The following is a 22,344-nucleotide window of genomic DNA, read 5'->3' as shown; positions in this document are numbered from 1 at the left end:
TTGGGGAGGTTTTGTTGATATGCCTGAGTCTACCTGCTCTTTTTGGCTCATGAGCACCTGGGTAGAGGCCGGGGGACTGCAGCTGGATCCCCTGGACCGAGTTGGCTGTTCTTAACACCTGGAAAGTGAGTAACATATGCGCTGGTTGGACAGGCACGCTCTGTGCTCAGGGCCTTGCGTGGAACCAGGTCCTAAGTTTCCCCTGTCTGGCCCTTATCTCAAACAAAACAAAACAAAACAAAAAATAAAACCCTGTTCATCTTTAGACTCTGTAAGCCTGTAAAAGGTGGGAAAGTCCGGAGTTCCTGTCATGGTTCAGTGGTTAACGAGTCCGACTAGGAACCATGTTGTGGGTTTGATCCCTGGCCTTGCTCAGTGGGTTAAGGATCCGGCGTTGCCATGAGCTGTGGTGTAGGTTGCAGATGTGGCTCAGATCCCGTGTTGCTGTGGCTCTGGCGTAGGCTGGCAGCTATAGCTCCGATTCAACCCCTAGCCTGGGAACCTCCACATGCCACGGGAGCGGCCCAAGAAATGGCAAAAAGCCAAAAAAAAAAAAAAAAGTTGGGAAAGTCTGTGTAGTCCACCTGTAAATGGGTTTCGTCTGGATTTGCACTGTTTGGATGCCCAGAGCAGAGACAAAGAGGATGCTGATGGTCTTTGATGCTGGTGGCCTTGTGCATGGCCTAGTGTCAAAGACGGGAGTTCGCGAATTTCTCTTTTTATTTCATTCCATCACAGCTCCCGCTTCCTCGTCCATATGCTCTGCTTTGCTTATACTAGAAACCCAAGTATATCCCCGTATTCACGGCCTTCTCCAGGTTTATCCGGGTATTCACGGCCTTCCCCAATTTTGTCCCTGTATTCACGTCTTTTCCCAGGTACGTCCCTGTATTCATGGCCTTCCCCAGGTATGTCTGAGTATTCACAGTCTTCACCAGGTATGTCCCCATAGTCACAGCCTTCCCAGATCCAGAGGGTGTACATGCAGCCCCCCCCACCCCCCACCCCAAGGCTGAGCTGCATCTGTGTATCCTCTAGCCCCCAAGAATTCACTGTCCAATAACCTTAGTTCCTCGGCATCCTGAGAAGCTGTTCTGATTTCCATCTTGCCAGGTTGTTGATGCCTGATGTACCCTGCATCTTCCTCACCGGGGCTTCCCGCAAGGCTGGCACAGCACTGGCCCCTGGGCACCTGGGGTGGGATACCCCAGGTACCTTCTCTGAGCCTGGGATCGTGCTGGGAGCTAAGTGTTCAAAGGACTTGGAGTCCGTGGTTCCAGCCAAGAGGACCCCAAGAGGACAGCTGTTCCTGAAATGAACTTGAGGGCTGTAGGCAGGTCAGAAAGGTCTGTAGAAGCCCAGAAGGGAGCGAGGACGAGGGACAAGGGACTGCAGGGCGAGAAGGCAGGGTCTGGTAGCCCAGAGAGTTCTTGGTGGGCAGAAAGGCAGAAACGTGGGAGGAGGTGTTGCAGGCAGAGCACACAATAGGAGGCATTATGTTGGCCCCATCACCAGTGGGGCAGGGGTGGCCACAGTGCACTGGACGGGGCCTCGGGAGATTCAGGACTCCCTCCCTCGTTCCTCTGCTGACTGGAGTGTCATCTTCATCCTCCCCCTGTGGCTGAACCCTGGCTGTGGGCCCCTGTGATCTTCATTCCGGGTCACTGGAGAAGGACGGGCTTCTTCAGTGAGAGCTGTTCTGGAAACTCTGGGGCAGGCAAGGAGCCTGAGTAGTTCACAGGCGTGTCTCCCAGGGGAGGACAAGCTCTGCTGAGAAGAGGTGAGGGCTAGGGCTCGCTGGCAGAGGGCTGGCTTGAGGGTGATTCGGCCCCAAAGGGAAGGGTGTAGGGCAGAGATTCCCTCTGCAGGAGGAGGTGGCCATGGGTGTGAGCCCCTGGGGAGCTGGGAAGCAGAGCAGTTGACCTTAAATCTTCCCCTCCCCTTCCTTGGCGCCGCCCCGCCCATATCTGCAGGTGCACTTAATGTCCCAAGATGGTGCAAGAAGGCACCTTCCCCCGTGAGATATGCCATGTCCTCAGGGATGTGATCAGCCTAGCACGGCTGGGTTGCTGTTCTTTGCCCTGGAGAACATTCGGTTTTTCTGCTAGCATCCCAGGATCTCTCTCCAAAGGCAATGGTTCAGACAGACCCTCAGACCTAGGATGCATTTTTTTGGTTTGTTTTTTGCTTTATAGGGCTGCTCCTGAGGTATATGGAAGCTCCCAGGCTAGGGGTCGAATTGGAGCTACAGCTGCTGGCCTACACCACAGCCACAGCAACACCAGATCTGAGCCACGTCTGCAACCTACACCACAGCTCATGGCAACACCAGATCCTTAACCCGTTGAGCGAGGCCAGGGATTGAACCCACGTCCTCGTGAATCCTAGTCTGGTTTGTTAACCGCTGAGCCACAAAGGGAGCTCCTGGGATGTGTTTGTGTCAAAGAGAGGGATTCCTGTTTCAAACCTTTAACAGATGTCAAGCCTTTGCATTGGAGGGAAAAGTAAATTCTTTCCTTCTGTGAAATGTAGAATTCCTTCAGTGAAATTTAGAAGTTATGTTCCCTAACAATGTATCTGAAGAAACATGGACTCTGCAATAGAATCGATGAGCCTTTATGTTTTATTTACTCCTTAAATGAACTTCTTTCAGCCTTGGTCTTCTCAAAAGGGATTTCAAGAGTCACTGTGAGAATTAAAAGAGATAATGCACCCAAGTGAAAGCAGCACTTTGCCCTGCAGCCAGTGTGAGCTCACTCTGCTTAGCTTAAGAAGATCAAGTATGCATTTGGGCTTAAATTTTTTTAGAAATGCTAATTGCTTAAGGAAATAGTGTTCTGCCTTAAAGACAAAGTCCCTAATTCTCTTTCTTGTCTGCCTTTTGAAAAGACCTTGTATGGGGTTCTGTGCGCATTTGAAGGAAGTACAGAGAACAAAAATCACAGGACGCGAGTGTATACTCTCAAACGTAACTTGCAAACTTAGAAAATACTGTAACTTACAAAATACTGTAAATGGATTTCCAGGTCACAACTCTTTCTAGGATAACGTGCAAGAAAAGCAAGAATGCAAACCCGAGCTCTGCTGTGCTCGGGCAGGGCTGGGGGAGTGAGTGCCAGCGCTTGGCTGTTGAGGGTGTGTGAGTTGGGGGCTGCGCAAGGTGGCTGCTAGACACTGACAGTGTTAGCATTTTTCCGACTTGCTTTCCATAGGGTGCAGGCAGCGCAGGCTTAGTTTTCTTTTTGTCATTGAACTGCTCTGATTTATTAGGCTGTGTGCTTCAAGGGCATGGGGAGATTGTGCACAGGAGCAGGTCTGGACTGGGAGAGTGAGAATTACTGTATCAGATGATACCCAATTAACTGGTGACAAGCACAGCAGGTGAAATTGGAACCCGAGCTTTATCTGTTTGGTAGTTAAAGCACTCACTATATAGTTAATGTATTTTTAAACCTGGGGGAGCTTCTCCACTCCTCTCCTGCCACCCCATCTCTTCCCATCTAAGCAGGTGAAGTTTCTGCCTAGAAGAGGATCCAGACTAAGTCCCTGAGATGCACTCTGGATTCAAGGGTGACAGGAAAGGCTTCTCACTGGGCAGCCACAGCCACACACCGTCACATGGGAGCACAACGGCTGAGGCGGAAGCATACACACACACCAGCACAGAATCGTTGCTTTTACCGTCTTCAGGGCCAAGCAAATCCTATTATGATGCTCCAGTCCTGAAAAAGCTTCCCGATTCTCTCTGCCTTTGAAGTTACCTAATGCAGTTCACTCACAGCACCCAGAGGAGAAAGCCTGGATAAGGGAGTTAATCTCTACATCCTCTTGCAAGAGTGGCTGTGACCGGGCGATGGAGCTCAGAGCCTGGGCTTCTGGACCTTTGGACCTGCCCAATTCCCTTTGGTGGGGGAGTCATGCACTCCCCTGAGTCATCTACATGCAAGCCTAGGGGAAAACAGTTTGGAAATTATTGGGAAGGTAAAATGATAGGGCCTTAAATGCCTCATGTTCTAAAACACAGATTTTGGTTTTTGTGAACTGCTGTTTTGGATTATGCACGCCTCCTCTGGCTTCAGCCAGCATGGAAAATCCTTTAAAATCTTTACTCAGTCACTTCCGCTGAGAGACATTCTTTTACCCCCTCCCTGCAAGGTGGGCCGAATCTCCTTCCGCGATGCTGCTGGAGTGACCGCTGCTTTATGTTTCCATAATTGGACCAAACTCGGTACTTTTGTGAGCCTTCTGTTTGTGTGGCTGTCTCTGTCCCCCCCACCTGGTTTTCCCAGCCCAAGGGCAGCATCGCGTTCACGTCTGCTGCTCTAGTGCCTAACGCACCACCTGGCACGTGGTGGGCATTGCAGAAACGATGGATGGATGTGAAAAAGAGAGTCAGACACAGCCCCAGAGAGGGGCCTGCGCTTAATAAAGCACGTTTATTAGTTCTGTGGGACCCATATCTGATCAATTTTCCTTCTCTCTGTACATCTCTCTTCAGCATCAGAGAGAAGTGACAACAGCACAATGACTGATGTCCTGCCAGTGAGATGAGAGTCCATTGCTGAGCTAGTGTGTTTCCTTGGTTCCAACCCGAGTCCTAAGTCTAGGAAGGATTGTGTCCTCTTTAACTCAGCATCTCTCGGAGAGTTATATGTAAATGACCGCTGCACAGAGTGATGGCAGAAAAAAAAAGACCACAAACAAATCTATGGAGGCAAATAAAAATCTCTTTGTGAAAACGCATGAATTTGACATCTTTTTATTAGAAGGAGTGACCTAATATGAATATAAGCCTTGGAAAATTAGTGATCATCTTCTCACTGCAAACTGCATACTACTATGTATAGAATATATAACTGGCCAGGACCCACTGTGCAACACAGGGAAATCTACTGAATATCCTGTAATAACGTATATGAGAAAAAATGATGAGATGATACAATTGACTTGGCTATACACCTGAAACTAATATAAAATTGTAAGTTGACTCCAGTAAAAAAAATTTTTTTTTTTTTTGGTCTTTTTAGGGCTGCACCAGGGGCATATGGAAGTTCCCAAGCCTGGGGTTGAATTGGAGCTGCAGATGCTGGCCACAGCCACAGCCACAGCAGTGTCAGTTCTGAGCCGTGTCTGTGACCAACAACACAGCTCATGGCAATGCTGGATCCCCAACCCACTGAGTGAGGCCAGGGATTGAGCCTGCATCCTCATGGATACTAGTTGGGTTCCTAACCTGAGCCACAATGGGAACTCCTACTGCAGTAAAATTTTTAAAAAAATTAGTAAAAAAGAAATCACCTTGACCAATATCATACACACACACACATATATTTTACATACATGTGAAATATGTATGTCTATATGTGATATATATAGAGAGAGTACACAATGGTCATGTACTTTGTGCTGGTATGTTAGCAGTATTCGTCCTTGCAGTTTAATACAATTAGATTTCCATTTGCTGGTGGCTGTCCTGTAACTCTTAACTTTTTACAGTAGTCTTTGGCCTCTCCTGAATTTACTCTTTGAATACCTGCCTCATTTTGTTGGCGGCTGAAATTTCACATGCATTCATTCAATGTGCATTTCTTGGCTCTGATTACATTATTGAAAATTGAGGTTGTGGGAGTTTCCATTGCGGCGCAGCAGAAACGAATCCGACGAGTAAGCATGAGGTTGCAGGTTTGATTCCTGGTCTTGCTCAGTGGGTTAAGGATCCAGCATGGGCATGAGCTGTGGTGTAGGTCATAGATGTGGCTTGGATCCTGCATTGCTGTGGCTGTGGAATAGGCTAGCAGCTGTAGCTCCAATTTGACCCCTAGCCTGGGAACCTCCATATGCTGCAGGTGCAGCCCTAAAAAGCAGAAAAAAAACCAACAACAACAAAAAAATTAAGGTTGTGTTCTGTAACAGTGGGCTCTGGGACTGTCCCTCACCAGCTGTGTGACTTTGATCCTTGCTGCCCCTTCCTTTCTCTGCAAAATGGGGATGATAATAGCTGTCTCATAGGTACTATTACTGTTTGGCTTTTAGAACAAGGTGTTTTGAATGGTACCTGACACATGGGAAGAGCTCGATAAAATGTTGACTAGATTGATGTCATTATCTTGATATCAAGTCTTTCTGCATATTGGGTTTCCTATGGGACAGTCAGGATCACTTTGGTGCCGCAAGGGTTCAGGCTGTATTTTCACTTTCAGTGTAATACTTGGGTTGTGTAGCACCTCCTATGACAGATTCTGCCAGCTTTCAAGATCTGACAATCTTATTCCGTCCCACCTAAGAAGACAGTCTGTTTTTCCATGCTCTTGACCTCCCTGGATCTTTGTTAGTGCCAGGTTACTAAATCATCTCCGTGTGTGGTTTAATTACCCAAATAAACAGAAGTCCTTCCATTAACTCAAGCAGAAGACTAATACTTCCGTCGTTCAACAGTTTCTCAGAATTCTAAAATTTCTCCTTTGTTTTGCCCATCTTCCTTCTGGAAGATGTTACTAATGGGCGTGAAACTGGTCTAAATTGGTCCTTGAGTCTTTGAAACCTGATGGCTTATTTTTGTAAAAAGTGATCAGGCTTCACTTGGTCCTTAGGTTATTTTAGGAAAGGTCCATAAAATGGCTATAATGTCACACACACTGTGATTGATGCTAAGCTGCTCTGGTCCCCTTGGCTTCCATTTTCAACTTTGCGCTCCTGCTGTGCTGTTCCCATGATGCTGTCTTTCCCTGAGGGTGGTGGGGCTGCCGTTCTTTGCAGCCACTGCTTCCTTCACTCTGATGGCTGCTCAGCCTGGCCGTTGCTCATTTCCTGTATTATAATCATGACAAATACTGCTGTCCTTTTATTATGCAAACACAGGATCTAAGGCAGAGACACCTAGTTTGACCTGCTTAACCAGCTCCGACCTTCCTGGCTGACACTGAGAAGGATATTGCGGGGTAGCTTGGCCATTTTTTTTCATTAGACTCCTAGAGATATTTTTGGATTACCAATTATGATGAAGATTTATGGAAAATGTTGCTGTGCCCTCCGGGGAGAAATCGATGTTAGTGTCTGGCTGCACAGCGCAATCTGTGCCCCTTGAGGCCAGGTCTCTTTTATACTTAAATAGCGCCTAGTTCGATGTCTTGCGTGAAGTAGGGCATAGGTTCAGTTCCTAGAACACTGATTTGTGTTTGTGCCATGCACTCTGATAAATGTTTTCCCAGATTTATTGCGTTTAATGATCAATCAGTTTTTATTTATTTGTCTTTTGTCCTTTTGTGGGCGGCACCCTCGGTACGGAGATTTCTAGGCTAGGGGTCGAATCCGAGCTGTTGCTGTCGGCCTACGCCACAGCCACAGCCACGCCAGATCCAAGCCATGTCTGCGACCTACACCACAGCTCAGGACAACGCCGGATCCTTAAACCACTGAGAGAGGCCAGGGATTGAACCTGCAACCTCATGGTTCTTAGATTCATTTCTGCTGTGCCACAATGGGAACTCCCAATCAGTTCTTATTTAATTGGATTCATAAAACTCTTGAAGTGCATTCTGATATTTTGGCCCCATACTGGATATCAGAGTCCATTAGCATATGCAGAGGAGGGGAGGTAGTCCTGCCTTTTTCCACTAGGATGCCTAGAGACCCCCGCGGTCTCTTCTTTCCTATAGTGCTCAGCTGCTCTTGGCACCACCTTGTTCTTGGAACCTTGCCTCACCACCACCTTCTCTTGGTCCCTGCTCTAGGAGGGTGGGGAAAGGAAGGAAGAGGAGGGGGAGTGAGAAGGGAGGGAAAGGTGAGCTCTGTTCTTCATCAGTGTGATAGTGGGCCTATCATTTAGGAAGTAAAAACCCAAACTCCTCGTTTGCAGTCCTGGCCTCTCTGAAAGGTGGCGAGTCAGCCCAGGGAACGTGTGTGCCAGGCTGGCCTGCGAGATGCGTCAGGACCCCATGAAGGCAATCAATTCAGTTTTCTCTGCAGACGGCCCCCCTCTGGGCAAGTGGACAAGCCTGTAAAATGGCCTGGATGTTCCTGTGTGGCTCCAGCAGGTCACTAACTGGAGCTTCAAGTGCTTAGAGGACTCAAGTATATAGTGTTAGATTTCTTAACAAAGTTATTCATAGGGTGTACCTCTGGATTATTTGATTATTTTATTAAAGTATAGTTGCTTTACAGTGTTGTGCCAATTTCTGCCATACAGTAATGTGACCCAGTCATACATATATATATATATATATATACACATTCTTTTTTTTTCAATATTATTTTCCATCATGGTCTATCCTAGGAGATTGGACACAGTTCCCTGTGCTACACAGCAGGACCTCATTGCTTGTCCATTCTAAATGTCATAGTTTTCATCTACTTACCCCAAACTCTTTTCATCCCACTCCGTCCCCCCCTCACCCTTGGAAGCCATATCTGTGAGTCTCTTTCTGTTCTGAAGAGAGGTTCATTTGTGCTGTATTTTAGATTTTAGATTAGTGGTATCACATGGTATGTCTTTCTCTTTCTGACTTACTTCACTTAATATGAGAATCTTTACTTGCATCCATGGTGCTGAAAATGGCATTATTATTATTATTTTTATCTTTTTAGGGCCACACCTGCAGCATATGGAAGTTCCCAGGCTAGGGGTCAAATCAAAGCTGTAGCTGCCAGCCTACACCACAGCCACATCAATGCCAGATCTGAGCTGTGGCAGCTCATGGCAACACCAGATCCTCAACCCACTGAGAGAAGCCAGGGATTGAACCCCTGTCTTCATGGTTACTAGTCAGGTTTGTTACTGCTGAGCCACAACAGGAGCTCCAGATTGGCATTATTTCATTCTTTTTATGACTGCGAATTCCATTGTATATATGTACCACATCTTCTTAATCTATTCAGCTGTTGATGGGCATTTAGGTTGTTTTCATGTCTTGGCTGTTGTGAATAGTGCTGCAAGGAACATATAGGTGCATGTATCTTTTTGAATTGTAGTTTTGTCCAGATATATGCCCAGGAGTGGGATTTATGGATCATATGGTGGTTCTATATTCAGTGTTTTTTTTTTTTTTAAGGACTCTCCATACTGTTCTGCATAGTGATTGTACCAAATTACATTCCCACCAACACTGTAGGAGGGTTCCCTTTCTTTGCACTCCATCCAGCACTTGTTATTTGTAGATTTATTAATGATGACCATTCTGACCAGTGTGAGGTGTTGCCTTATTGCAGTTTTGATTTGCATTTCTATAATTTTAGCAATGCTGAACATCTTTTCATGTGCCTACTGGCCATCTGTATATCTTCTTTGGAGAAATATCTATTTAGGTCTTCTGCCCATTTTTTTTATTGAGTTGTTTTTGTTGTTGTTGCTATTGTTGTTGTTGAATTGTATGAGTTGTTTGTATGTTTTGGAGATGACGCCCTTGTCGGTTGCATCATTTGCAACCATTTTCTTCCATTCTGTAGGTTGTCTTTTTGGATTTTTTATGGCTTCCTTTCCTGTGCAAGAGCTTTTAAGTTTTATTAGATTCTGTTTGTTTATTTTTGCTTTTATTTCTACTGCCTTGGGAGACTGACCTAAGAAATCATTTATATAGTTTACATCAGAGAATGTTTTGCCTATGTTCTCTTCTAGGAGTTTCATGGTGTCATGTCTTACGTTTAAGTCTCTAAGCCATTTTGAGTTTATTTTTGTGCATAGTGTGAGGATGTGTTCTAGTTTCATTGATTTACATGCAGCTGTCTGGTTTTCCCTGTACTGCCACTTCCTGGAGAGATTGTCTTTTTCCTGTTGTATATTCTTGTCTCTTTTGTCAAAGATTAATTGACTGTAGGTGTCTGGGTTTATCTCTGGGCTCTCTATTCTGTTCCACCGATCCATATGTCTGCTTTTGTACCAGTACCACACTGTCTTGATGACTGTAGCTTTGTAATATTGTCTGAAGCCTGGGAGAGTTATGCCTCCAGCTTGGTTTTTGTTCCTAAGGATTGTTTTGGCAATTCTGGGTCTTTTATGGTTCCATATAATTCTTGGATGGTTTGTCCTAGTTCTGTGAAATAACATGTTTCTTTTTCTCCTGTGTTTCCCATAAACAGGTAGTTAGATGCATAGATTTGATTGTATTGAGACTTGATTTGATTGTCATGCATGCTTCAATGGCAGTGTTGCAACTTTCCACTGAATCACACAATGAAGTCAGTACTATCTGTTCTCTCTCTCCTCTGGTGTTGAGATTGGACACCTACATGGAAAAGAATGAAATTAGAACACTAACACCATACACAAAAATAAACTCAAAATGGATTAAAGACTTAAACATAAGGTCAAATACTATAAAACTCCTAGAGAAAAACATAGGACGAATGCTCTTTGATATAAATTGAAGCAGTGTCTTATTTGATTCACCTCCTAGAATAATGACAATAAAAAAAATAAGCCAATGGCCTACTATATTTTTTTTCAGTAGCTCAGGGCAAAAACCTTCTAGTTATTCTTAACTTGTCATTCTTGACTTCTTTCTTTTTCACATTTGTGAATTCAACCCATCAGGAACTGTTGTCTCTATCTTTCTTTAAAATATACCTACTAGAATGGTGGTTGCCAAGGGGGAGGGGGAGGGAATGGGATGGATTGGGAGTTTGGGGTTAATAGATGCAAACTATTGCATTTGGAGGGGATAAGCAATGAGATCTTGCTATATAGCACAGGAAACTATAGTCACTTGTGTTGGAACATGATGGAGGATAATGTGAGAAAAATAATATTTATATGTGTATATATATATGTATATATACATATATGAGACTGGGTCACTTTACTGTACAGTAGAAATTGACAGAACACTGTAAATCAACTATAATGGAAAAAATAGAAATCATATAGACTTAAAACAAATAAAATAAAACATACCTAAAATCTGCCTCTTGTTGCCATCTCCTGCTGACGCCTTGGTCTCAGTCTGCTTCACCTTACCTCCCTCTGATACTCTTACCTCCTCCTACAGTCTGTTGTCAACCCACAGCCACCAGCCGATCTGCGGCCATTCTTAGGCAGAGTCTCTCCTTTCACTCAGAATACCCCAAATCCTGTTGTGACTTTTTCCAGTTACCTCAGCTGTATAGCAAATCACCCCAACTCAACAACTTACAACTGTTTATTATGTGCACACATTCTGTGGGTCAGGTATTTAGACAGGGGGCAGTGGGAATGGCTTGTCTCTGTTCCATGATCTCTGGGTCCCTTAGACTGAAAGTATACATCACAGGAAAGCTCACTCATATCTGGTGTTTGATGCCAGCAGTAGGCTGAGACCCTTGCCTGGCTATCAGTCGGAGCAGCTCCATGGGGCCTCTGTGTGGCTTGGGCTTCCTCACAGTATGATGGCTGGGTTCCTGGAGGAAGAGCCAGGCGGAAGCTGGACCCTGGCCTCAAAAGTTATATAGCACCTTTCCTGTCATTCTCAGCTGGTTAGAAGGGGCAGGAAATAGACTTCCCTGCTTGATGGAGAGTGGCCAAGTTCTGGAAGAATGTGTGGGGCAGAAATATGACAGTGGGTTATATCGGAACTCTAGTTTGGAAATGAGTGTGCCACAGTGGCCTGAGCGATTGGACCCGGGCTGGGTGTCTGTCCTCATCTCTTCTCTGCAGGGAATATTCTGCTCTGGCCACATGTTGCCAAGATACTCAGGCACTCCTGCCCTGGCTGGCCCTTCTGCCCTGCTTTTCCCAGTGTGCCTGTCACAGGCTCCTCCTCTGTCTTCGTGTTTTTACTCAAATGTCACTTTCTTTTTTTTTTTCCTTCTTTTTTAGGGCTGCACCTGTGGCATATGGAAGTCCATTTAGCTGAAGCTGCCAGCTACACCCTAGCCACGGCAGCCCCAGATTTGAGCCACAGCTGTGACCTGTGCAACAGCTTGCAGCAACACCAGATCCTTAACCCACTGAGTGGGGCCAGGGATCGAACCTGCATCCTCATGGATACTATTAGGGTTCGTAACCCACTGAGCCACAATGGGAATTTCACATGTCACTTTCTTAATGATGCTACCCTGGCCTCTCAGCAGCCCCGCTCTTGTCCCCTTTTCTTGCTTTATGATACTTACCACCCCTTAGTCGTGTGTGGAACTTTGTGTTTGCTCTTCAGTAGCCACCCCTACCAGACTGAAGCACTGCATAGGCAGCCATCTGTACTGATTCTGTTCACTGGTTTATTTTAGTTATTTATTTTTATTGATTTTTTTTTTTTTTGGTCTTTTCTAGGGCCCCACCCATGGCATATGGAGGTTCCCAGGCTAGGGGTTAAATCAGAGCTGCAACTGCTGGCCTACACCACAGCCACAGCAATGTGGGTTCTGAGCCACGTCTGTGACCTACACCACAGCTCATGGCAATGCCGGATCCTTAACCCACTGAGCGAGGCCAGAGATCGAACCTGAAACCTCATGGCTCCTAGTTGGATTCGTTAACCACAGAGCCACGATGGGAAGTCCTCTGTTCACTGGTTTAGTCCCAGGACTTTACACCCACAAGTGGCACATGAATACGTATGGGATGTAGAACGGAGCCTTTCTGGTTGGGAGGTTCTGAATTTGCAGTATTTGCTCCAGATAAACCCTTGAGCAGATATCTGCACTGTGGAACCATATCACCACGACCAGATAAATCCCCATGCTGGCACACCACCAGACACTCAGGAGGAACTGAAAACAAATATTTAATTCGTTCATTTGGAGAAAACACTTAGCACAACGTAACTTGCAGGTGAATTCATTCCCAATCGGTAAGATAAGAGACCAACTTAAACAGTTCCTATCGACTTGTCTGTATTTCTGTCTAAACTGTTATCAACTCAGGAACCAGAACTTTTGTTGTAATTTCTGTCTAAATGTTTGGTTCCTTTATGAGGAAGTTCAAGGTCCTTTTTCTGGTGTCTAAGATGGGCCCTGCCCCTCACCCCAACTCATGCATATTGACCGAAGTTGGGTCCTGAGAGCCCCTGTCCCCTCCCCGAGACTCAGGGCTGAGAGTCAGGGTGCAATGGCTCTGTTTCCCACGAACCCTAAGTTCTGAGTGTTCACAAGCCCTTCAGCCCAAATCACCTTTGAGAATAGAGGTTGGGATAAAAATAATGATAAAGATCACAATAGCCCTCATCATAGTCATGACAGGGGGGATGACAGCATCAATCCTTATAACGCTGTATTCTTATGGAGACTTCTCTGCCACCCACTCTTCTGGGGCTGCTGGTCCACCTCCGTCCAGGATCACCTGGGGGCCAAGCACTTTCATCCCCCGGAGGAGGAGGAAGCAGAGGTTGTCAGAGCTTGCTCAACAGGTACCACATCTTCACATCTGTAACTTGCCTGTTTGACTCACTGTGCTGTGACACTCATCTACCCCTTCAACGTTTGGCAGTTCCAAGGCCCTGAGTTTGTCTCTAGTAGTGGCTGATCGCACAGCTTTGGCAGCTGAGCAGTTGCATCTGCCTACTGGCTGGATCAGGTTTCTGTTTGTTTTGCTTTCTGCTGGCTGCCCCTGCAGCATGCAGACATTTGAGGACCAGGGATCGAACCCACGCCACAGCAGCAACACCCGCTGCCCCAGGGATAACATCAGGTTTTTAACCCACTGAGTCACCAGGGAACTTCTGTTTGCTTTTCTGTGGAAGGGTCTATAACCCTCAGCTCCTACAGGTGAGGTTCATCCACAGAGTGGGAGCTGTTCTGCTCTCTCCTACTCTCTTTCCCAAACTGTATAGCCAGGTTCTTGGCTAGCAGGTGGGAAGGAGAGGGGCGCAGAGCACAGTGAGATCCGTTCCAGATGCCTTTGAAGGCTCAGAGCAAAAGGCACAGCATCCGTGCTCCCTGGCTCTGACTCCAGTAGAGGCTAGAGGCCTCCCACCCTTTCAGTGCATCCCTCCAGGCGGCCCCTCCAGTGGATTCAAGTGATTTCCAAACAGAGCATTTATCATTATTAACAGCTGGCCTGCCATCCTTTGGTTTGGGGTTTTTAGTGGGGCAGTTCTGGGTTTTGGTCCATCTCTGACTACAGTTGCATCAACGCTGGATTTTTGTTTTGCAGAAGCAAGTGTGAAGGCGAATACAATGAAGTACGTGGAGGTGCTTGAGGATCAACTGCGCAGGTAGGGGCCCCACGGCCCTTCTCAATTCTTTTTTAGAATTTAGTGAACGCAAAGACAAAGGCCAGCCAATTTCTGTATGTAATAAATTCACAAAGAGGAGTTCCTGTCGTGGCGCAGCGGAAACAAATCCAACTAGGAACCGTGGGGTTGCGGGTTCGATCCCTGGCCTTGCTTAGTGGGTTAAGGATCCGGTGTTGCCATGAGCTTTGCTGTAGGCCGGCAGCTGTAGCTCTGATTAGACCCTTAGCCTGGGAACCTTCACATGCTGTGGGTGCAGACCTAAAAAGACAAAAGACAAAAGACCAAAAAAAAAAAATTCACAAAGAAAAACACAAACAGGGAGCCCTTTGAATCCTGTAATGGAAGAAACAGGTGTCATACAAGCATCTCCTGGTGCTTTCCTCCTCTTCTGAAAAGTAAGTGGATTACGATGTTGAAAAGTATCTTGGGGAGCTCGCAAGAGAGTTTTCATGTTTCATGAGAGAAGGATCTTCCTTGGTGTATTAAATTCAGAATTCGTGCCTTGGTCTGTTTTTCTCTTCTTTTAAATGTCTGAAGTTGGTCTGATGGATTTTGTCCCAGCTTATTCCTGTTTGGGAACAATATAAAAATGCACATCTTAGGTTCTGTTTCGAATCCTGAATCAAAACCAGCGTGAAAATTCCTGCTTGACTTTTTTTTAAAAAAAAACCCAATTAAAAATTCGGATTTGAGGAACATTAAGCAGGCTTCGGCGTGTCAAGAAGTTTCTGGTTTTGGGGGGATGGGTACTCATGAAAATAAATCCCAGCCACTGGGATCTGTTCCTAATTAAGGAAACAAGTATGAGAATGTAATATGTGCTTTCTTCCCTGGGACTCATTTAGCCTTATGGAAAATGTTTTGCTACTATTTTGGAAATTGTTAAATAACTCTCTAAATAGGCTATGCCTTAAACCTTTGTCTGCCAGAACGATGCCATCGATTAAAATACTGCTTCTCCCTTAAGAGACGTTAAGGGGGCCACCTTGCTGAGCTTTGCTCTATGATGCTGCAGGGTTGATTCTAAAGCTTAGAAAGCAAGTTCTTCCATCCACTGACTGAATTCTTCTACCTCCCATGCCCTAGACGTGGGGAGGAACCATGGAAGGTGGTCAGTAGCTTGTAGGGGGTAGGAGGGCTTTCAGGTAAGAGGCATCCTTTAAGGAAACATCTCTCCTCCTTAGAAAGTAGGACGCTCCTCTGGGTCAGGTGCCCTGCCCTGAGTCCCATATGCTCCGCTCCCGTGTGTACTGCCGAGGCGGTCTCAACATATCCCTCTTGATCGTAACTCTGATTATCATTTTTCAGCCGTAAGCCTTGAACACATGTGTCCCATGAGGGCGGCAGGGTGGAGTTGTAAGGGTGGGTCTAGGTGGCGAGATGCCTGTTTAAATTGCAGCTCTATCACTTATGAGCTACCCAACCTCAGGTGAACGTTCAGCCTCAGTTTCTTAATCTATAAAACTGAAGGCTGGGTACCTATCTCCCAGGGTCAATGTGTGCATTTGTGAACCACTGTAGAGGAAGCACTCTCAGAACTGGCTGTCAGTGAACCTTAGTTCCTTTCGCCTCCTGCTGCTCTGGTCTTCACTGTCCTGTGTGTCAGAACTGGTGGAACAGTCATGCCCAGAGCGCCTCCTCTCCCCTCCCAGCCAGGCGAATGGTCCCTCCATGTGAAATGATTGCTATTTGACCATTTTGACTAGAAAAATGGTAGTTTCTTATGGTTCAACCCAATATTTAGTGATTTGACGTGATCTTCAGTAGGTCAAGCCCTATGGCCTGAGGCTGGCCAGTCTCCTTGCCCACAACACGCTGGCCTGTACCTGCCTTTGCTAATGCTCTGGGCACCCCCACTGGCTCTGCCCCACCAGCCCCTCATCTATCCAAGCCTTGATCATCCTTCAAGTCTCAGATGTCTCCTCCTAGAAGCCTTCCTCATCTTTCCAGGACGGAGTCCTGTGCTTGCATGGAGTTATTCTTCCCACTTTCAGGGTGCTCAGTGTCAGGTTTCGAAGAGGATGTCTGCCTTCTTCAGGATGTATCCTCAGGGGTTTGATAGCCCCGAGCAGGGGAGGGGACCGAAGATCAAATGTTCCTTGAGTGAATAATGGAATAAGTGAATGACCTGCAGCCAACTTATAGATGCCCTGGTCTCATCTCCCATCTCCTCTCCGGCCATGTGGATGCATGACTCACATATGTTCCTTTTTTTCATTTTTAAAAAATTGTATTGAAGTATAGTCGATGCATAATGTTGTGAGCATTTCTGCTGTAGAGCAAAGTGACCCAATCATGCATAGACACCCATCCATTATTTTTCAGATTCTTTCCCCATATAGGTCATCACAGATTATTGAGTAAAGTTCCTTGTGCTGTATGGCAGGTCCCCTTTAACCATCCATTCCCTATACAATAGTGTGCATATGCCAATCCCCCGCCCCTGCCATAGTCCATCCCTCCTTCCCACCTTTCCCCTTTGGTAACCATAGTTTGTTTTCAAAGTCTATGAGTCTGTTTTTGTTTTGAAAATGAATTCATTTGTATCATTTCTTAAGACTCCACATGCAAGTGATATCATAGGGCATTTGTCTTTATCTGACTTATTTCACTTAGTATGATAATCTCTAGGTCCATCCATGTTGCTGCAAATGTCATTGTTGCATTCTTTTTCATGGCTGAGTAATATTCCATTATATATATATATATATATATATATATATATATATATATATATATACCACATCTTATATTCCATTCCCCTGTTGATGGACATTTAGGTTTTTTCCATGTCGTGGCTACTGTGAATAGTGCTGCAATGAACATTGGGGTGCACTGTATATGATCTTTACTTGGGATCCGTCAACAGTCTCCAGGGACCAGGACAGCATCTGTCCCATCCTCCAGTCTGCTTCCTGGTGACTCTTTCCATTGTTGTTTCAAGTTGTGAGGAGGTCTGGCTCAGATTTGTTTGAACCAGTGTGGTGGAAACACCCAACAGAGAGGAGAAAAGGCAGCCAGGTCTGTAACCCCCGGGCAGCGGGCAGGGGGCAGACAGAGGCTGGGGACTGGTGTGCCCTGAGGTGCAGGCGGAGAGGTTCACGGCTGCCTCAGAGTAGGAGGCCAGCCTGGATGCTGCAGGAGCATGGTCGTGGTCCAGCTCTCCCTCCTGTGGCAGAACCACCCTCCCCGCTGGACTGGAAGAGTGATGGTTGCATGAATCCAATACAGTCATGGTTCTTTCTGAGAGAATCAACGTCTTACAACACAAAAACAGTTTTTAGCCCAGGTACAGTTTGCATCATGGTGGCTACTCAGTTAATCCTGTAAGATGTTGACTAAAGTGAGGTGATAGATGCCGATGAAAATCTTTGTATTTATTGCACTGTCTGTAGCATCTCCGGGCTTTACAGGGGTTTAGAAGGAAAGTCGCTGGTAATTGAAGAGAATGCTCACTTCCCATGAGAACGTTGTCGAGGACAAACTTTACAGTCTTTTCTTCTGTAGCGAGATTTTGATCTGGCCAGTTATGGTTTTGGAGATAAATCTAAATGACAACAGTATCTTTGTTTAGACCTGGAGACCCAAAGACTCACATATATTATTTTTATTCATTTTTTTAAAGTCTATTTGGTTTCCAATGTTGTGATAATGTCTGCTATACAACAAAGTGATTCATTTGTACATACACACAGTCTATTCTTTTTCAAATTCTTTTCCCATATAGGTTATCATGGAATATTGGGTAGAGTTCCCTGTGCTTCACATCACGTCGCCGTTGCCTTGGCTTCTGTCTGATGCTGTTGGTCTGTGAGCTCCTGCAGGATGGGTTCCATGCCTCATTGCTTTGTGTGCCTAGTGGCTGGCATGGTGTTGGGCATGTGATAAATATTCAGTAAAATTAGGAATGCAAAAATGAGTGGATAAATAACCATTGTATCTTGAAATGTGATGTTCCACTGGAGGTTCAAAAAGTCAAGGCAGTCTAAGATGTAATGTTCCAGAAATCCATTTGTCTTGCCATCAAATCTTAGTGGTATATAATAGATAAGGGAAAAAAATCTAAAATAGCTTTCTGCACTTGTTCTTACTTCTCAGGTTTTGTGTCCAGAGGTAGTCACTAAGCATGCTATTTTTTAAAATTACTCAATGAGTTTATTGCATTTATAGTTGTACAACGATCATCACAATCCAATTTTGTAGGATTTCCATCCCACAACCCCAGCGCATCCCCCTACTCCCTCAAACTGTCTCCTTTGGAAACCATAAGTTTTTCAAAGTTTGTGAGTCAGTATCTGTTCTGCAAAGAAGTTCATTCTGTCCTTTTTTCAGACTCCACATGTCAGTGAAAGCATTTGATGTTGGTGTCTCATTGTATGACTGACTTCACTTAGCATGATAATTTCTAGGTCCATCCATGTTGCTAAAAATACACAATGGAATATTACTCAGCCATTATACACATGCTATTTTGGCCTCACTCATTTTCCCTTATGCTGAACCTTGCTTGAATTTCTGTTTTCTCCATTATTATTATCATTTTTTTATATTTGTTTTATGTTTTTAGATTCCACATACAGGTGAAAACATACAGTATATTTTCTCTATATGACTTATTTCAGTAACCATAACACCCTCCAAGTCCGTACATGTGGCAAATGCCAGGCTGTCATTCTTTCCTATGGCTGAGTACGTTCCACTGGTAGACAGAAGATGTGGTATCTGTTGTCTCACTTATTACATATTGTCTGTTAGCCACCTTTCTTGAAGAGGCAAAAGGAATATTCAAAAGTCTTACAGGTGGGTTACATTTTTTGCTGCTCCTATGTGGTATCTTGTATCTAACTGTTACACAGGAGACATTTATTATTGTTCAGTCACCAACTCATGTCTCTGGCTCATGGGCACCAAGCTCTCGATCTTAAGGCTCCACTTAAACTCATGGAGTCCCTTGGGTACATGACTGATGAGAAAATTTCTTCTTTGTTGTAGCATTTTTTCCTAAAAACTTCCACATACTGAAGGTGCAGTTTAGTGGCCTATACATTATTTTTCTTTTCCTGTATTTCTCAAGAGTTTTTTTTTTTTTTGAATGTGCATCATACTTTCATAATCAGAAAAGAAAAAAATCATTAAAGTCTGTTTTGAATATGAAAGTATTAGATACATTTTTTAGAGGCTTTTTAGCTTTAGAAGGAATTCTCAAAAACTCACTGGTCTTCCCTGAAATTTACTTAGAGACGGATCTTATTTTTCTAAAGGCAACTTGGTTCTTTTTTTTTTTTTAAATTAATACTTAGTTTCTCATTATCTTGCAATTTCAACATGGAAAGCCTGCCGGGAAATAAAGTGACCTCACTCTGCTTCTGACCAGGCAACGGTGGCCGCCAGGGTGTGAACAGGGACAGCGGGTTGTGGGGGTTTCTGCCTGCACCACCCCACCTCCCTGCTTTGTCTGTCTGGATGGCTCTGCCTTCAGCCCAGAAGTCAGTGAAACCTGATGGTTGTTCTGCTTCCCAGAGTTGGAGAGGACTTTCTGGCAAAGCTGAACTGACCTCTCTGTGCCAGCACAGACTATGTATGGACGATATTGGGACACTAAGGCCACGTTGCTCTGCCCAAAGGGCGTGCTGTCTAGAGGGGATGCAGCCCTGCACACAGATCAGTGCCAATGAAGGGACCCTCCAAGTGTGCCTCAGAGTTCAGGGTCTGTCCTTCACCCCAGGCTCTTGGAGCCTGTCAGTCAAAGCAAGTGTGAATACCCACTGTCCAATGAAGATGGGAATTAGGGCTGAAGGTGGGGTCCCCAGAACACGTGTTTCCAAGGCAGCTGCATATGGGGCAGTCCGTGAGGATGTGGGAAGAACATTGTAGAATTTCTGTTTCACTCTTTTGTTTTGCTCAGTTCAGTTTTGTCTTAGAAACTATTTCATACATGTCTAGTAGTACATGTCTACACTTTATCTAATATTAGAGAGCATGTTTGTCATTTTCTGACCGACAAGTGGCTGCATAATTAAACACTCAGCACCATGGTGATATTACTTTCCTGAAATCATCTCCTTATTTTCCAATACCAGCCAGCTGTCACATTCAGCATATGTCTTTCCCTCTGCAAAGGAAAAAAGGGGTTAATTCTGCAACAGAAGAGTCAACGCTCATTATGCAAAGAAGATGAAAGAAGCAGAGACATGAAGACTGAACGGGCAGGGTTACAAAAGGCATGGGAGACCGAATTTAAGATGTGGAGCTCTTGGGAATTTCAGGCAAGAATCTGTTGAGGTGTGTGGCCCTTAACAGCATGATAGCTGAAAGCCCAAGAGTCTGCTTATCCCAGGAGTCCATTCCAGAACTGACAGAGCTAGGCTGGCTCCACTCACCAACCTCCCAACAATGAATGGAATTCTTTGAGATCCCATATAGAATGTTCTTTATTCCAAATGATGCTGGGTGGTGTTGATGTTCCTGTGCACCTGGAACCACCCACTTCAACCCGCACGGACCTGGTTGCAGCAGGTGTTGAGGGAAGTGAATGTAAGAAATGACAGCAGGAGCTAAGCCCCCCGCCCCAGGTATGGACAGAGAGGAGGCAGCCTCTTTTTCATACTTTGCACTTTTACTTTATTGCTTTGGTGCTGATGCAGGCCCACCTCCTCTCCCTCTTCAAGACTGTTCGTCTCTCCCCAGATTTCACTGCTCCTCAGAGAGCTCAGGGTCTCCCTCACTGCCTCTTGGCAGCCTCGGCCCCGACCCTTTTGTTCCACCTCCTCTGCAGTCTCAGAAAAGCAGATTCTGGGCCTCTCTCCTGTCCTCCTTGGCTTGATGTGACCTCCTGTGTTCCCCTCCATGCTCAGCTGGGGGCTGTTTGTCTTTGTATCAGCTCTCTCTCTGTCTTTCTTTCTTTCTGTCTCCCTCTAGCTCTGTCTCTCTTTCTGTCTCCCTCTGTCTCTCTCTGTCTCTGTTTCTCTGCCTCTCTCTGTCTCTCTCTCTTTGTCTCCCTCTGTCTGTCTGTCTCTGTCTGTCTGTCTCTCTGTGTCTATCTCTATCTCTGTCTATCTCTCTGTGTCTATGTCTCTCTGTCTCTGTTTCTGTGTGTCTCTCTATCTCTATGTCTCTATGTCTCTCTGTCTTCCTCTGTCTCTGTCTCTCTCTGTGTCTCTGTCAGTCTCTGTCTTTCTGTGTGTCTCTCTCTTTGTGTCTCTGTGTCTCTGTTTATCTCTCTCTGTCTCTTTCTATCTCTGCCTCTCTGTCTTTCTATGTGCTCTCTGTGTCTCTGTCTCTCAGACATATTTCTCTCTGTGTGTCTCTCTGTCTCTGTTTCTCTTTGTGTTTCTATCTCTGTCTGTGTCTGCCTCTCTCTCTCTGTGTTTCTCTGTCTCGCTGTGTCTCTGTCTCTCTGTCTCTCTGTGTCTGTCTCTTTCTGTGTCTCTCTGTCTCTGTCTTTCTCATCAGCAGCAGGAGCTGTTAGGAAGCAGAGGCTGTAGGAAGTGTGTCACCCCTTTCCATCCCTGCCTCATCTCTGCTCGGCTGACCCCCGTCCTCCCTTGACCCTCCATGGAGCTAAGAGTGAAAAGGGCGCATTTGGAGGAGAAAGTAACTTGCATTTCTCCATCTGACATTTTCCTTGGAGAGAGTAAAAACGTTGCCCCAGAGAAGAGGGGAAGCAGAAGGAAGGAAGCAGAAGGATTAGCCAGAACCCCTTGGGCTTGTCTGGGGAGGGGCTTCAGAGAGGGCAGAGGATCTTCTTCCCAACACGCAATGGGAAGAATCTGGGTGGCAACCCACATGGCTTGAAGCTGGAGAAGACAGATTTTTGACCACGGCATCAGAACTGAAAGTTTGGATTGCCTATGAGGAGGGGGTTGGAATCACCTGTCGTAATCTTCTTTGTCACTGATACTTTCACACTTCATTGGACATGGGGAGTTTTTAAAACATAGTGTGAGAAATAAAAAAGATGGCTGTGATTCTGATTAATAGAAAACACACAAGTGCGTTCCCATAGTAGCTCAGTGGTTAATGAATCCGACTAGGAACCATGAGGTTGCATTCGATCTCTGGCCTTGCTCAGTGGGTTAAGGATCCGGCGTTGCCATGAGCTGTGGTGTAGGTTGCAGACACAGCTTGGATCCCATGTTGCTGTGACTGGTGTAGGCCGGCGGCTACAGCTCTGATTAGACCCCCTAGCCTGGGAATTTCCATATGC

At 45.6% G+C, this 22,344-nt stretch overlaps 1 protein-coding gene across 3 annotated transcripts in view; it reads left to right on the top strand.

The window, feature by feature from the left end:
- DISC1 (DISC1 scaffold protein) overlaps positions 1-22,344 on the top strand; it is a 357,609-nt gene that overhangs the window by 278,074 nt on the left and 57,191 nt on the right. For all 3 annotated transcript variants that reach the window (XR_007132278.1, XM_047761226.1, XM_047761227.1), the window contains exon 10: positions 14,057-14,117. Coding sequence is in view for 2 of the 3 variants with exons in the window: in XM_047761226.1 (XP_047617182.1) it covers positions 14,057-14,117 (61 nt within the window). In the remaining variant the exon portion in view is untranslated. The remainder of the gene's footprint in view (positions 1-14,056; positions 14,118-22,344) is intronic.

This window comes from Phacochoerus africanus, chromosome 15 (genome assembly GCF_016906955.1).
Source record: "Phacochoerus africanus isolate WHEZ1 chromosome 15, ROS_Pafr_v1, whole genome shotgun sequence".
NCBI lineage: Eukaryota > Metazoa > Chordata > Mammalia > Artiodactyla > Suidae > Phacochoerus > Phacochoerus africanus.
Note: the sequence above shows the minus strand (reverse complement) of the source record. Positions and strands in the feature narration are given on the sequence as shown.